The sequence below is a fragment of the Sylvia atricapilla genome, chromosome 6 (genome assembly GCF_009819655.1).
Source record: "Sylvia atricapilla isolate bSylAtr1 chromosome 6, bSylAtr1.pri, whole genome shotgun sequence".
In the NCBI taxonomy this organism is placed as follows: domain Eukaryota; kingdom Metazoa; phylum Chordata; class Aves; order Passeriformes; family Sylviidae; genus Sylvia; species Sylvia atricapilla.
Genome location: NC_089145.1, coordinates 59,458,730 through 59,475,419, shown reverse-complemented (window position 1 = coordinate 59,475,419; position 16,690 = coordinate 59,458,730). Strand labels below are relative to the sequence as shown.

The 16,690-nt window shown below is 39.2% G+C and overlaps 1 protein-coding gene across 1 annotated transcript in view; it reads left to right on the top strand.

Annotated features, from left to right (window-relative positions):
• The first annotated feature begins 80 nt into the window (after window positions 1-80).
• PRORP (protein only RNase P catalytic subunit) overlaps window positions 81-16,690 on the top strand; it is a 38,204-nt gene continuing 21,594 nt past the window's right edge. The window contains exons 1-4 of the mRNA XM_066322110.1: window positions 81-1,485; window positions 2,544-2,591; window positions 3,932-4,064; window positions 14,356-14,463. Of these exons, the coding sequence (XP_066178207.1) occupies window positions 485-1,485; window positions 2,544-2,591; window positions 3,932-4,064; window positions 14,356-14,463 (1,290 nt within the window). The 5' untranslated portion in view covers window positions 81-484. The remainder of the gene's footprint in view (window positions 1,486-2,543; window positions 2,592-3,931; window positions 4,065-14,355; window positions 14,464-16,690) is intronic.

The following is a 16,690-nucleotide window of genomic DNA, read 5'->3' as shown; positions in this document are numbered from 1 at the left end:
TGCTAGCGTGCAGACGTAAATATAACAGGAAACCACGGAGCAGGTCATGATGTCGTGGTGTTGTTTTTATTTTTAGGAAATCTCCTGACTTAACGTGGACAAAGGAAGGAAGACAAACCCTGCGCTTTTTGTGCAGCTGTGTCAGCGTTGCCTTTCTGCGTACGACATAGACAGTGCACACCATTGCTGTAACCAACAAGCAGGACTGATAATATGAAAAACATCTTCTCTAGAAAGAAAGATAGCCTCATTTTGGATGATTGTCCTCACAGTGTAAGGGACTGATTTTTGTGAAAGAAGATTTTACCGTTTTTTGTGTCCATAAGAGACAAACAGGACTCACAGAACAAGCATTTGGAAAGAGAAGCTTATACAGCTTGACAGCCCTTGGACTTTTATTAGTGAACATCTCCATGCAAACTATTTTTCATTTTATAACTTCATCAGATACTGTGAGCTAATAGTGAAATAATTTCGTCTTGTGATGGCATTCTTCTCTCAAACTAGTCTGCAGGGTTTTCAGGCTTTGCTATGGAAATGTCACATGTTCTGGCCTGTTTCAAGATGCCAACAACTGTTTGCTGCTTCTTTCAGCATCCCTAATAGGGAAAGAATTAACTGTTTCAGTTTTATGACGTCTTCCAACACTGCATTACCAGTGGACCCCAAAGAAACCGATGTCTTACCTACCAATAAAAGGTCTGAAATTGATTGCAAAGAAGGAAAAGGATGGGACGAGAAGACTGAAGAAATACCTGAAGAGAAATCCCACGTTTCTTCCTCTGTTGGACCTGCAAAGAGATGGTCAATGAGCCATGTTCAGCTGAGGCACAAGTTTCGCAATGTAGAACCTCCAGAAAAACCTTTGCAGGCTGAGGAATGGAACAAACTAAGGGAAGACTTCCGATCGCCTGAAATATTTGACGAGGTGATGCTGAACAGTATGATCAGGTGCAACAGCCCCATTGAGGTGGCCAAGTCCTTGCTGAGCCACATGGCAAAACGTAATGGTGACATTGCATACAATGTGTTGATCAAGTACCTGACACTGTGTGTCCAGCAGGGACAGGTCGCAGAAATCCGTGATGTGTACGACATAATGAAAGTCAGGTTTAAGATTTTAGAAAGTGGGGCTTACAACCTTCTAATCAGGGGGTTGAGTAATTCAGATCAGTGGAGAATGGCCTTGACTGTTTTGGAAGAAGCAAAGAAGATTATGGTTCCCCCACGGACGTGCTACGAATCTTGTATCAAAGCAGCCAGCCGTCACCAAGAAATGAACCTCGCCTTTGAACTCTACCAGGAAATGTTGGCTAAAGATGTGGTCCCAACCTTGGATGTCCTGCAGTCGTTTTTCGACTTCAGCAGGGGTATGAAAGGTGCTGAGTTACAAAAACAGCTCTTTGGTATCCTCTTATATTTGAGAGAGAACCAAATATACCCTCACAAAACATTTATGCGGAGTATAAAGCTATGGTTTGAAAGGTAAATGAAGTTTCAATAGCAAGATGCAGTTCATAAGGAGGAGGGATTCAAATTGTCCCACAGATCAACTCTGAGACCCTTCAACATCTCATTGTGATTTTTGCTTCTCCACAAGAGACGTGTTGTGTCTCACAAAAAACATGCCTTTTTTTTTTTTCTCACAAATTACTGTGAAAGTTTAAATTTTTTACTGATTTCACCTTTTCTTTTACCTCTTAAGTATTACTCCTTGGTACAAAAATTGGGAAATCATGTTGGGTCATGGCAATTCACAATAGCTGACTTCATCTCTTTTTGGGGTGCTAGATAAGGAATATTGACTGGTGTATGAAGGCTTTTCCTGTAATTTATTGGAATGTAGAAGCAGTAAGCTAGTTGAAAGTTAGATAGTTTCTTTTGTTAGAGGAAAGAGGCAGCAAATCCCACTAGGTAAAGTGAAAATTAAATGTATGGACTTTGTTCATCTCCTGGCATTCTATACAATCTTAACAGGAGGCTCTGTGTTTTGGCACAGGATTTAGTTGGTCACACAATTTGTTGTCATGAGTAGTGACTGTCAGACTGCAGATTACAAGTTGTTACAGTGCACATGCACAATGGGGTTCACCTGAGCCCATTCCATATTTGTCATGAGGTTGGATGTGAGCCTGTCTGTGATTTTTTAACTGTTGGCTTTGATTTATATGAACTACTGAGGCATTTTACAAGTTAGTCTTCCTGGATGGAAAATGTGGCAGTGGGAATGCACTACCATTATTGGAATGGCTGATGAATGTGTAGGGCAGGAATTTAAAAGTTGTCAGTGCACACTGATTGTGTAATTCTTAAAGTTTGGGATCAGCATAAACTGCTGAGATTGATGATGTTAGCTCTTTGCATATTGTTAAATGCTGACTCTTTATATAATATTTCTAGGTTTTTTTTATAATTCCGTTTGATTGATGATTGTTTTTTTTTTTATTTCTAAATGTTGACCAAAATATAATGATCCTGACACGTAATTCAGTAATTGTTAAATAAGAACCTAATGTTTTTATCTTTCCCTCTGTACATATTAGTATACCAGGAGAGAACTGGAGAGGAAACCTGACCAGCATTAAAGACAGGTAAATGCAACATTTTATTTATAAGTGAGGTGTTGTCTTGATTAGTCTGTACTGAGCACTTCCTTTAAAAATATATATAAAAAAATGCTTTCCTTACATACAAAAGTATTTCAGTCCTTGAAAATAGGAACCTTTGTTGTGACATGATTTCACAAACTCCAGTTTCCAACTCATTCTTGAACATTAAACAAGACCCAACATGCACATTTGGAAAAGAGTTCACTTAGCAGAGCCAAGACAAAAAAAGCAGTAAAAAAATAAGAGGGGTCATTTTACTATGTGGCTTATTTGTCTCCTGTTTAGGATTTAAAGACTTTCTTTTTTGTTGGCTTTATAATACTGTTGTTTAACCCAGTCTCTAGCAGAGCAGCTTTGGTGTGCAAAGTGTTATTTTATTGGAAACTGATACTATTTGCACACTGCAGTTAATTTGTACAGATGAAAGGTGTCTCCCTTCCTATCTCATTTTCAGTGAAGACAAAATGGTTCTTAGGTTTTCACAGGTATATTTGGGGGTGTGTTTCTATTACAGTGCAGTTTTCCTGATGTCTGTAAACTGCTATTTTAAATGTTATTGTGTTTGCAATCTTGTTTTGTGCTTTTGTAGCAATTTGGCAATTACAAATGTGTTAATTATGAGAACGTCTCCACTGGATTATGGGGGTTTTAGGTGGTTTATAAAAATATTCTATCTTGCATACTGTGAAGTGAAAGCACATATAGAGCACACAGTTTTTGAAGCCCTTAAATGAACAGCACAGCTCACACTTTTAAGAGTTGTTTGCTATAAAATAGGTTATTATTATGTAAGAATGTGTGTCATACTGTAATCTGTTATAATAATTCATCGTATTTTAGACAACCTTTTCCAGCCTTTAAGAGTTTTAAAATTCTAAAGGCAGTCATTTTGACTGAGAGCTAATTCTGTTTTCTGTCTTACTGTCTGTAAAGTTAAAGACTTTGAGAGCTAAACTAACTTAGATCACATTTTATCATGGATTAAGAATCTGTGAACAAAATGGTTCCATAGTAGTTATTTTGTTCAGACTGTAAGAACACTTTATTTTGAACTAAACAAGTTTGAGGTAGCCTACTTGGATAAGTATTTGAATAAAATTAAAATGGTTTCAAGAAAAAAAAAGAATATAAGAGTGGTGACTCTAGTGGGTTTTGAATGCACTGCAGAAAGAGTACAACTGATTTTCTGATGATTGTACAGTGTTGGGGTTCTTTTAAAGAATTGTGCTCATATACAGACACTTGACAAGTTAGTAATATTTAAAGGATTTCTTATTTAAAACCCTTTTTCCTTTTATTTTCTTGTTTCACTCTGTTTGCAGTGGGCAATGCCCAGTTTGCAAGCACCAGCTGGAGGACAGTAACCTCACTGAAGAGGAGTACAGTAATCTCAGTGAGAGGATAATAAAGGATGTGATACACGGAACTGACACTTTCAGAAAGACAAGTCCAAAGGTAGGTCTCCTACTGTGTCAGGTTCGTTGGCTGGAAGGGTATACAAATAATATACAAATAATGTTCAGGCACTTTGAGAACACTAGGAATTTTTTTCTTTGCTTTAAACATTGGTAGTCATTAGATAAGCCATAAAGTATCCTGTGTGTCTTTTTCAGTTGTGTTTATAAATTGCATCTCAATCTCAACGCCTTTCATGTTTTATTTGTTCTTAAATTTTCAGCCTGCTGTTAATGATACTGAAATAATTAAAATGTAGGGAGGGGTTACATTAAAAAATTAAAATATTTTAATCCCCCAAAAGCTACATTTTAAATATGGAATAAAACTCAGTGAATAGAACAAAATAAGACATCTTGGGCTTGCAAAAAAACCCCCTGGTTATAGTTTTGTTCTGTCACCTTCTACAACCCACCAACCTATCAACTACACCTCAATTTTAGAGATACATTTTCATATTTACAGTTGCAGTGTACAATAGGAGTATCAAGTTCTTGGAAGGTTATGGTAAACATATGAGAGGGCACAATTTCACGTGCAGTTCTGTAACTTCAGGAAAGCTTTTGACCCTGCCTACCACAGCATCCTCCTGGAGAAGCTTGAACAGGAGCTCTGTTCTGTCTCTGGGTGAAAAGCTGCTGGATGGCTGGGCCCAGAGAGTGGTGGGCAGAGGAGCTCCATCCAGCTGGCAGCTGGTCACCAGTGGGTTCCCCAGGGCTCTGTGCTGGGGCCGGGCCTGTCTAACACCTTGGCTGATGATCTGGGTGAAGGGCATCCAGTGCACCCTCAGCAAGTTCACAGACAGCACCAGGATGGGTGGGAGTGTTAACTGGAGGGCAGGAAGGCTCTGGATGGATCTGGATAGACTGGATCAGTGGGTCAAGGGCAGCTCTATGAGGTTCATCAAGGCAAAATTTCAGGTCCTGGACTTTTGTCACAATAACCCCAGGTAGTGCTACAGGCTGGGGACAAAGTGGCTGGAAAGCTGCCCAGAAGAAAAGGGCGTGGGGATGATGCTTGACAGCAGCTGTACATGATCCAGTGTGTGCCCAGGTGCCCAAGAATGCCAATGGCACCTGGCCTGCATCAGCAATAGTGTGGCCAGCAGGACCAGGGCAGTGGTTGTCCCTCTGTACTCAGCACTGGTGAGGCCACATCTCTAATCCTGCATCCAGTTTTGGGTCCCTCACCATGAGAAGGACACTGAGGTGCTGGAGTGTGTCCAGAGAAGGACAGTGGAGCTGGTCAGGGGTCTGGAGAGTAAGTCATAGGAGAAGGAGCTGGGGTTGTTCAGCCTGGAGAAAAGGAGGCTCAGGGGAGACCTTACTGGTCTCTACAGGTACCTGAAAGGAGGCTGCAGCCAGGTGGGGGTTGGTCTCTTCTCCCAGGCAACTGGCAACGGAGCAAGAGGACACAACATCATGCTGTGCCAGTGGAGGTTGAAGTTGGACATGAGGAAGAATTTCTTAACTGAAAGGGAGGTAAAACATGTAATGGGTTGCCCAGGGAGGTGGTAGAGTCACCCTCCCTGGAGGTGTTAAAGAAAGGGCTGGATGGGGCACTGAGTGCTGTGGCCTAGTTGACAAGGTCAGCACAGGTTGGACATGATGATTTTGGAGGTTTTTTCCAACCTTAATGATTCTATGATTCTATTTCTGACACGTTTTGTCTGGAGATAACAGATTTGGTGGTGGCTGATACTGAACAAAGCTGAGGCCCACTAGATGGAGCCCACACCACATCTCGAGGCTGGTTTGCTTTATCTTTAAATATTGGTTTGGGGTTTGCAGCTGGCACCTCAGTTCTTCACCAGCTTTGAAAATCTGGAAGAGGACACCAGGTTTATTCTTCAGGCTTTCTGCAGGCACAGACATTAAACACGTTTATCAGTTACAGAAACGTGAAACAGTCTTGGAGTGTTTGTGATACCCGCAGCCTATTGTGCAGACATCTAATTTCCACACAGATTTTATTTTCAGTTCAGGACTTTTGATCTGATCCAGCTGTGAATTGTACAGGAGAATAAAATTCTCCTTAAAAATGTAGCAGTAATTTTAAGTATTTAATAGGTACTGGTGTTCTGTAATATCATAAAATAGATAAAAGGCTGTGTTTTATTGAACTCTGTATGGCTTGAAAATTTCAAACGTGTCAAGTGGACAGGGCTAGACTGGCAGCACCAGTTGAAGGTGGAGAGATTTAGGAAGGGAGTTCTGGGTAACCAGACCTTCACACACAATCTGAAGCGTGGTAGAAATGATGTTCCCCCTGTGTGAGAGCCTGATTGATTGAATGAATACAATCTAATGAAACAAAGACTCAATCCACTATATTAAATTCTGATGTCGGTAGATTCTGTTAGTCTGTGTGATAGCTGAAATTCCATCATTTATCACTCCGGGGCCACCTACTTGTTAGATTCAAGTTGATTTCATTCTAGTTCTGTATCAACAGGCAGTCCCTGAATGGAGATAAACTTGGTGTGTTTACAGCTCAAAGTCTGCTTCCTCAATGAATTTTGAGCATGATTGTGGGGGTAGTGGCAAAACAGTGTCATGATGTAGCAGATGTTTCAGAAATAAATTTGGGACTTTTTAGTTGCCTTTGTGCTATGAAAGCAGACGTGTGGTGATGAAAATATACTGCCCATTTTAGGTATGTCAGACTGTGTGACCTCTTCTGGAGCCAGGGGCTTCCAGAGGGGAACTAAGTGGCAAGGCTGAAATAAGGATGTAAGCAAATACATCTGAGAAGGTGGGAGGGATTTCATTTTACAGTCAGTCACTTTTTTTTGCAGTGGCTGTAATTCAAATAGAAAACTTTAGCTTTTTCTCCTGACTAGTTTTCTTTAGTGGATCTGTATTTCCTGCAATGAAATGATTAATTGGGGAAACAGTTTGAGTTGTTTCAAGCTCTAAATTTTTTTTTCCAACAATGTTTCAAATTGAATATCTAAATGCATTTGGAATCTATTTTTCTTCCTTATGAGGAATGGTCTTTTGTCTTACTTTTGCAACAGCATCGTTGCTTTATTTTATTTCTGTCACCTAAGAATAAATGTGATCAGAGTAGAAAACGAGGAGCAAAGACTTGGCTTGCTGAGGATATGCCAAAAGTAATTCGTTGTGCGGTGATTAAAAAAATAAATCTTTTTTGTAATTAGTTTTAGGAAAGCAAATCAAACAACATAGATTTGTACATCAGAATGGTACTGAACACTGTTTACAAATATGTTGAATAGATGGCTTGCATGAACTATAAAACTGATTATCTGTGATAAGGAAATGTTACACGTTAAAATAGGCATCAATTCAGATCCTTCTGCTTCTGGAAGATCTATTGGGATGTCATATGATGATCTGATAGAGCAAGCTGTGACCTTGCAGGCTACCGGGAAACAGTTACAAGACTGTCACCTTTCCTACCAAATTTCTACGTGATGTTTCCTGTCAGATGCTTGTTTACTCTGGCTGCATTTAATTGGGAGCTATGCCATTGAGCCTGAGAGGATCTAATTGGTGTGCTGAGAGGCAGAATGAACTTTTGCTGTGATGACTTTCGTGTCGCAGCTGCTCCTGGGTGTTGACGCAAATGCTGCAGTTTCATTCCCTTTGTGGCTCCTACATACCTCTAAATAAGCCTGAAAGGGCTGTTGTGCAGTGGGAAGGAAGCTCATGGGAGGAGTGTGTGTGCTGTCAAGAAGGCAGGAAGAGATGGGGTTTGTGGTCATGTGAATTCCCACACTGGATCTGGGCTAGCAGGGATTTTACATATTGTTCTAGAACACAGGGGGACGACAAAGAGGAAGTAGCCCATTCATCTCAGTGTTCTTTTGCAAGAGGATGAAGTGATGCTTCTCTTTCCAAGGAGCCTTGAACATAAAGTTCTAACTCTTACCTTTTAGATGGATACTTTTTTTTTTTTTTTCTTGTAAAACTTTGGCTCTCCTTCCAACTCCAGAATTTGCCCCAATTTGCAATCCAGAGTACAGAGAGATACCATACCAATACTGAGAAAAGCTGCCCTGTTTGGAAGGGTTTGAAGGGGATTTCCAAGCTTTGAAACTGTAGGGGAAACGTTCAAACCCTTCAGGCATAGCAACAAACAGATTTAAGAGTGCTCCACCAAGAGGACTTAAAAAAAAAAAGAACTGGCTGGATTTCAATTGGACAGCTGAATTTTATTTCTCACACTTAATGCTCATTCTTGGGTTTTTCTTCTGATAGCAAGAAACATTGCTGAAAACAAAGCAACTCCCATAACGTTGTATTTTATGAAACTGTTAAAAATTGAATGTTTTCACTTCTCTGAAATACACTGATCTTTTGAAAATAGGGGTAGTTACATTATAATTAAGTGCAGTATAATATTCTGTTAATCAGAATTTGCTCTTTCCTTGCACTTGAGGATATTGTCATTTAACAAGAGAGGAAGCGCTGCTTCTTTTGCTGTACAAAGCTGAAAGTACTGTAACTTCTTCTGGAAAAAATACATTTTGAATATTGTAGTTCTGCATTTTTAAACTTAACTAGTGTCCCTCCACCATTCCTGAAGTGAGCAAAAACTTTATTGTTTAGAGGGAGTGACAAACAGCGTTTTCTGCAGTGATTTGAATATGTTTGTGTGTGGGTTTTAAATTTTTTTTTTAACTCTGTGCACTGGCAGGAACATAATAGCCTTTCTTGTATTTGTAAGTCTTCTGTGAATTTGCTCATGTATCTCCTTTGTATGTTAGATTACTTTGGGTTTTGGCATTTAGATAGTAGGCATTATGGATGGTTCAAGAATGTGATCTTTATTTCTAGTTGCCAACATATTTCTTGTTTAGACTTAAGAAGAAAAATGTTCAAGAGATTTAATTTTTCTATAATCTTAACCTTGTCATGCATTTAGAACTGTTACAGACATTAAAATTACCTCAAAATACTCATGTGGATTACTCTCATTGCTCTTACCAAAGGACATGCTTGTTTAGCTATATTTTCTTGAAATGTTTGTTTCTGTTATCATGTTCAACATAGTATCTGTAAATACTAATAATGAATTCTTTCTCTCATTTTTGTTGTGGTTTTGAAGCTTGTAATCTGTATGTACACTGGTATGGGGAGAAAAACATGTATTTCTGTTCTATAAATCTAGAAATGTACAAAAAGTAATATTTTCCTGTTTATTACTGCTGGTTCTTCAAATACTTCTCACTGTGTAAACCAGACTTTTGAAGTCTGAATGTACACTTATTTTAAAGAAAAACCTTAAAATTAATTATTTAAAGTATTTTTTCTTACTTGTTTTTTCAAACAATGATTCCTATAGTTCTATTTTTTTACAACCAACCTCTCTTGGCTTTGCTGTAATATTCCAGGCTGAGAGTTACATTTCATAAAACGTCATTTCATAATTTAGTGAGCATAGTCAGGGCTACCTGTGGGAAAAGGTGATCCCTGTAGTGTCACCTGCTGCCAGGCTCATTCCATTCCCTGGCTGCATTTCCATGCCAGGACAGTCCTCTGTGTTGTACCCTCAGCAGGGGGAGTGGTGCAGACTAAAAGCTGCTGTATGGGCTGAGTTCATCCCCTTGGGTCTTTCTCCCTGTGCTAACACTGTGTGCATGGATAGGTGAGGGAACAAAGGCAGGAATGAATGAGGAAAGGAGAAGGTGAAAACACCCCTTTCTGGGGCAGCACCTGTACATACCAGTATAAGATGGTGAAATAGTGCCTGAGCCATCCAGCCGGTGTGGAATACAAAAGAATGCAACTCTTTGTGCTTTTGCCAAGATATGAATGGACTTGAGCCACCCACACCCTAGTGATTAAGCAATAAATTATTTTAAAATACATAAATTCTTTACATCAATATAAATTCCATCATGGGTTTAGTTATAGCTGGCTTTTTCTTTCATTTGATTTAGTCAGTGTGAATTCATTTGTGAAGAAGAGGTCTTTTAATAGAAGGTGCAGTGAATCATTTTTAAGGGTTGCATAGTTGGCATTCCCCTGTTTTCCCAGTAAGGCAATGAATGAAATCAGGTGGGTTTTTTAAAATTCCCTTTCCTTTTGTTCATGGTGTGAAACAGGATATCACTGGCAACACTGAGTGCTGTGCTGTGCATGTGGGGGGAAGTCCTGCATGAGGTAACAGCCCTGCTGTATTGCAGTACTTCTCTGCAGAACCTTAAGGAGGCTCAAGTCAGTAAGCAATACAAAATGTGTTTGTAGTTTAGTTCCTTCAGTCTGAGTAACGTTTTTGAATCCATCAGGAAAATGGACTTTTCCATAAAAGCTTTGTGAGATGAAACCCAGTCAGAACCAGTTAGAAATCAGTGTTAGGTTGGCTGTGTTTGTTTTGGTGCTTTTACCTGGAGGAGGTGGGGTGGGGTTGGAGAGGGAGAGATGTGTTTTGTTACTTGTTGGCTAATTGTTGGCTAATTGAAAGAACTCATCAGAAGTGCCCCTTGCCTTGTTGAACAGGATGTTTCCATGTAAATGCACCTGTGGAGTGTGTGTAGATCACACGTTGCAGTCTCCATTTGGAAGGGCAAGCCTTTGTGAATAGCTTGGGGTTTTCTTTTCCTAAACCAGCCTGACTCTTGGGGATGGTCCTGTGCAGGGCTAAGAGCTGGACTCAGTGATCTTTGTGGGTCCCTTCCAACTCAGCATATTCCATGATTCTGTAACCTTCATGTCATCCTTGATGGCCACTAATGGCCATCATGTCTGGGTTCTTTTGATTAGTTGTGCTCTACTTCATTTACTGCTTAGAAAGAAAGCCTTGAATTTCTTCTAACAGTTAGCTAATGGGGGAGATATCTTTAGGGAACTGTGGATGAATCATCTGTTTATTACTGTGGCTGAAGTAAGATCTGTATAAAATCCAGACAAATCCCAATCCTTAAAAGATCAGCATTCTTTGAATTGTCTGCTTTCTCTCTTTGTAGTGGGCTGGCCTTGGTTGGACAGCAGATGCCCACCAAGCTGTTCTATCATTCCTCTCAGCAGGACAAGGCCAGTAGGGGTATAAAATGAGATGGAAAAAACACTTGTGCATTCAGGATAGAGACAGTTTATTAAAGTAAAAGCAAAGGCTGCATGCAGAAGGGAAGGAAAATAAAATATTCTTTGCTTCCCATTGACAGGTGATATCCAGCCACTCTCTGAGAAGTAGAGCATCAGTATGCATAGCAGTTGCTCCAGAAAACAAAGGTCATAATAATAGACACCCTCCCCTCACCCCCTTCTTTCTCTTGGATATTGTTCTTAGGCAGTGTCATATGGATGGGATATCCCTTTGGTCAGGTTCAGTCAGCTATCTTGGTTATGTTCTCTCCCAAGATCTTGCCCACCACCAGCCTACTGATGAGGGGGAATGTTGGAGACACAGCCTTAATGTTGTGGGAGCACTGCTCAGCAGTAGCCAGAACACTGGTGTGTTATCCACACCTTTCTAGCTAGCAAAGCACAGCACTGTGAGGGCTGAACATTAAGTCTAGCTCAGCCAGACCCAGCACAGTCCTACAGTGAAAGTCTTTGGGTGTCTGCATGAGGTAGCCTGCTGCTTATTTCCAGGCTTTGCCCTTTTCCTGCCTGGTGTCCAGAGAGGGTGAGAAATTTGGCAGCTCAAAAACTGTCTCTCAGGGGAAGAGACCTGCTCTGTTATTATTATTTTTTTTTTCCTGGAAAAGGAAAGAACACACTCTCGTGTATTGCTGGGGAAATACGGGTGATGAGGAGAAAATGAACTGACCCTTGGGATTTTTAGTCTGTCTGAGGCTTTTTATTGGAGTCTTCTGTATTTGGTGACATGAATTAAAGTTGGCCATTTGTCTCCTGCATTTTGCTATTAACTCCTTATTTCCCTGCCTGGATAAGTCTCCTTGCCACCAGCAAACTTTCTCTTGCTGTTTTGCACAGTTCACTCATAGAGATGCAAACCAGTTGAGCTGATCTGGGAGGCTGGCAGGGCATGCTGTCTGTCAGGCATCTGTTGAGCATGTTAGGAGACATGGACAGGAGGAGATGGTGCAGAAACATGCAGTGGCCAAAGGAGTGACACTGAAAAAGCTGCAGCATCTCCCCAGCTCCAGGAGTAAATCCCAGAGAGTCAGGAGGATCCAAGCAAAGAGTGGGCAGAGGAGAGTGCAGACCTACTGAACCCCTCTGCTGCTTCTCAGCTCATGCTGCAGTGTTCCCTGAACAAAATAGTCTACTCTGCCCATCAGGGAAAACCACCTTTTCAGGAGCTGCTCTATAACCATTGTCACTTGAAATAAAATACCACTTGAAAAATTCTCTGCAAAGTGCTTGTTTTGTATTGAACTGAGCCCGTAAAGACAAGATTACTTGTACAGTTTGCTTCTTAAAAATGTCTTGACTGTAACTATGTTACTTCAAATAATATTGCCATTTGTTAGCATTGAGAAAATAATGCTGTATTGGAGTGCTTACCACATTTCTCCTGCTTCCACCTTTTGTCTTTTCTATTTTCACTCATCTTTGTCTCAGAGCTTTTCTATCTTACCTTCATATGGGCTGCATGTGTTTTTTTTCTTTTCATCTCTCCAGTATTGCAGTGATGACTTGCCAGATTTTGGACCATGGGGAGGTCCATGGATGGTGTAAGCCCAGAAGTCAGGAATCTTGTTGTTTGGTTTTGCGCTCTATATCTATATTAAGTTTCTACCTAGCTGCTATCCCTGCTGATGCCTTTCCTAGTGACTTCCTTCTGTCTTGGTGTCCCTGTCAGGTGGCAAAGAGAATTTTTATTCATCTATGGAAAATACATTGATATTAGGGCAGGGTTGGGGGGAATATACTTCACAGCTACCAACAGTTTATTTTGTTTCAAGTGATAATTTCCTTGTCCAGCTTTTTATACTTTCTCAATAGGAACATTTATTTAAGCCACAAAGAAAGCAAAGATCACATAAAAGGTGATTGATTCCTAGGGTGCTAGGCTGAGCCCTGTGTTGCCTGTATTCATACCACTGTGCTTTTGACTGGAACAGCTCTGTTCACCTGGAAATTATTCCTGAAATTTTAACAGCTGAGTAGGCCACCTTGTCTTGCTTGGTTTGTACTCTTAGTACAAGTAATTTTCCTAGTATAATTTGTCATAAGCATTCACTAAATTTGAAGTGATCATTTGTTACTTCCTGACAGCGTTGTATTTTCTGGAGAAATGAGTTCTTTTTTCATTTCTTTCTCCAAGGAAGAATTGTATATGCTATATATGTTTTTGGGTGCTGAGGCAGTGGTTTTTATTTAGATGTATGTTGTCATATTGCTACATGGAACAAGGCAAGATTAGAAGAGTACTTCTTGAATCCTTTGCAGAAGACATGAAATATTAATTATTTTGAGTTCCTGTGAAAGTTAATTTATAGCCTGGACTGTGAAAGCTCTGTCAGTGTTAAATAAATCTTACTTGTTACTAGAAAGGTAATTTATGCAACTAGGTCACTGCCCATCAGGATAATGCAGAGTTCTTGTTCTTATTAAAAACAGTCAGAAGCAAGAAGTAGAAATTTTATGCAAGTGTCTGCAAAAAAACCTACTAAATCTTTCCTCAAAAATCCAGGTAGAAATTCCTGAAGATTTAATTATAGCCTTGCAGTCTGTTCTTCCCTTATGGACACTCAAACTTAAACCTCATAAGTTTCCTTATGAGGGAAAAACTGGATGTTTTGCTTAATCAGTGCATTACATTTCTGACCTAATAAGAAAATTCATGGTTTTGGCCTTAAAGCTGCATGTTTCTCACAAATGGTGTGCTATCTTTCTAAATGGAGGTTTATTTAAATATTGACTGGCGTTCAGAGATTTCATAATTCTCCCAGAGAACCTAAGTATGATCATTATTTTACATTTGGGTATGTAAAGAGCTAGTGGTAGTGAAACTGTCTACTGGATTGTAAACTTGCTGTGTTCAGCAGCTGCTGTGTGACAATGACTGTAGCAGGTGTCTTTATAGAAGTGTACAGTTCAGATGGTAAATTTGAAAATCTGCATAACTGTAAAGTTTTGGTTTAGAGCTGTAATGTAATATTTGGTTGTAGTGGTTTTATTGGATGTGTCCAATGTAAGACTTATGGCTTAAAAGATGAGGTGGGTTTTTTTGGTGTGGTTGTTTTAGGAAATAAGCAAGTAATGATGTGAAGTGTAGCCAACAAAGGAAAAGTGAGACATTTGGGCTTTGTTTCCTTTTTTAATAAAAATTGAATGAATTTCTTCCTATTAAACTCAACATATTATTCCCCTGTGGGGTTTTTTTTTTTTTTTTTTATTTATTTCAGGAATTTGAGGCCTTTCAAACATTTGTGGAAAATCGACTTCCTTTTGATATTGTTATTGATGGACTCAATGTTTCCCACGTAAAATCCAGAAAGCTGCAGTGTCAAAATGTAAGTGCTGGTTAAATATTCATTAAGTGTTTTGTGTATGCTGATTGTAAAACAGTGAGTGCCTCATTATTAGTTATCCTCTAGAGAAAATGAGCAAATACTTTGTAGCACATTACAGTGAAGTTGAAAGTTATCTGGGTTTCACAAATTAAAAATTATTAGTGGGAAGATGGTTCTTATCTATTTGACTGTATTAACTGTAAAAATGTCATATATTTCCTCGTGTATTCAATGTTTATAGTTACAGCTAAGGCATGAATAATAACATTATTACACAAACACTGTGATTGTGTAAGTTTTCATAGTTTTAATAGGGATTTGGGGGAACAGGGTAAATCTGCTGTGTAGAAAATTTAGCCTAATATAATTATGCTAGTAAAAATTGTCATTAAAATAACCCCTTACTTAGTTCAAAGCACATCCTGTACACATTTAAACATTATTTCACTTCCTATTGCTTCGAGACTGAAGCCCTGTTTGACAAGGGCAGCTCAAACTGGCTTCAGTTCTTTTCATTTCATATGTAGAAGAAAAATCCTGCTCCTTTGTCAATACCTGTGTTTGAGAGTTCTTGATACTCCTTTGCAGCATTTCATTAACAATTTGCTTTAGGTTATTTCGGTATTTTTGTCAATCAAATTTACTTTAAATTAATAGTAGCAAAATAGCTGCTTACACCTATTCCAAAGCCACAATTTAAACTTTCACACTCTCAAAATGAATTAATAAATGAGCTTAATAATAAAAGAAGAAAAACACTCTTAGTAATTACAAGAAATACATTTTTCTTCTAAGAATTACTTTAAAGCTATTGTTTGGAAATCATGTATACTCTCATATATGTAGATAAAAGTGAGCTAGAGTGGCTAGATAAACTTGCTGAAAGATGTTTCAGTGGGCAGTGTAGTTTCATGGGATACTGTCTCACAAAGAGGGTACTTTACTGACTACAAAAATAGAAAAATAAAGTTCACAAGTCATTTTGGGTGGGATCAGGGAGGAAGTTTTGATTATCTGAGAAGAATTCCATGGTGGCACAATGTTTTAACATCTAGAAAGACAGATCAATGCTGCCAAAGACGAGGAAGAGAAATAAATGAGTGTCCTTCCTCAGTGCATGCCTCTCCCACTGTGGGAACTCTAAACAGGGTTCTGAATGGTTTGTAGAAACTGGAGGCAATGGAGTGAAGAGCCAGCCTGGTTTTGACACCTAATTACTCCTGATTTCTGATCAGAAGTCTTACTAAGAGGTATTAGCATGCTGAACAGCATAAATTGCCTTTGAGTTTCTCTTTAGCTTGGGCTTTAGTAGAAGGACTTTGGAATCCATGATGCCAGAGAGCTCCGGAAGGACACTGTGGAGGCACCAACTTTCATTTAGGTTGTTCTAAAAAGGTACAGATCGAATTTCTCTTGAATCCCAGCTGTTTACTGACTAGGAGGATTTTGGGAAGACTTACCTTTCCTTCCTACACAACAGAACAGTGACTTGGGCTCACACCAGCTTATCTCCAGAAGAAGGTTCTCTTAGCTAAAAGTTACTTGTCCTGTGACTTACGTTGCTGTGAGTGATTATTACATTTTGTCATGCACAGAAAGTGTTAATCATTTGGGTTTCTACCAGTCTTTTGCTGCTCCTGTTTGCTGGATCCTGGTTTTGGAAGTATGGAGCCATTACATGAGAGATTGGAGATGCCCATTATTTCTGCTGTAGATACATGCACATACTCACTGCCTGATTAGTACCTGTTTTGGCATGGGAAGTGTGTATTTGCACTCTAAACAACAAAATAGCTCCTTCACTTCCCAAAAGAAATAATCTTCTTGACACATGGACTACTAAAGACTTTTCCTTGCACTGATCCTCTCAATTAACTGAGATACTTTCAATTTTTTTAATGTTAGATGTCATTATGCACAATTGTGGTATTAACTATTGAGTTTATAGTTTTTTCCAAGTGGAAAAGAGTTTAAATGCAAGATCATGCTGGATGCTAGCAGATCCTGTTTTATTTCTTCATGACCCTGAACTTCTGTGTTGTAACATGTCAAAAAAGGACTATGTTTTTGTTCTTATTTTGGATACTTCTGACAAGAAGCATGTATTCTTGTTTTCTGACTACTTTTTTTTCAAGAATGCTAAAAACAGAAAGAAACCCACAAAGCAGAGCAATCCTTTCTTCTGTCTCCAGATTTCTTTCAGTTTGAAGGAAGGGAAGGCCACAGT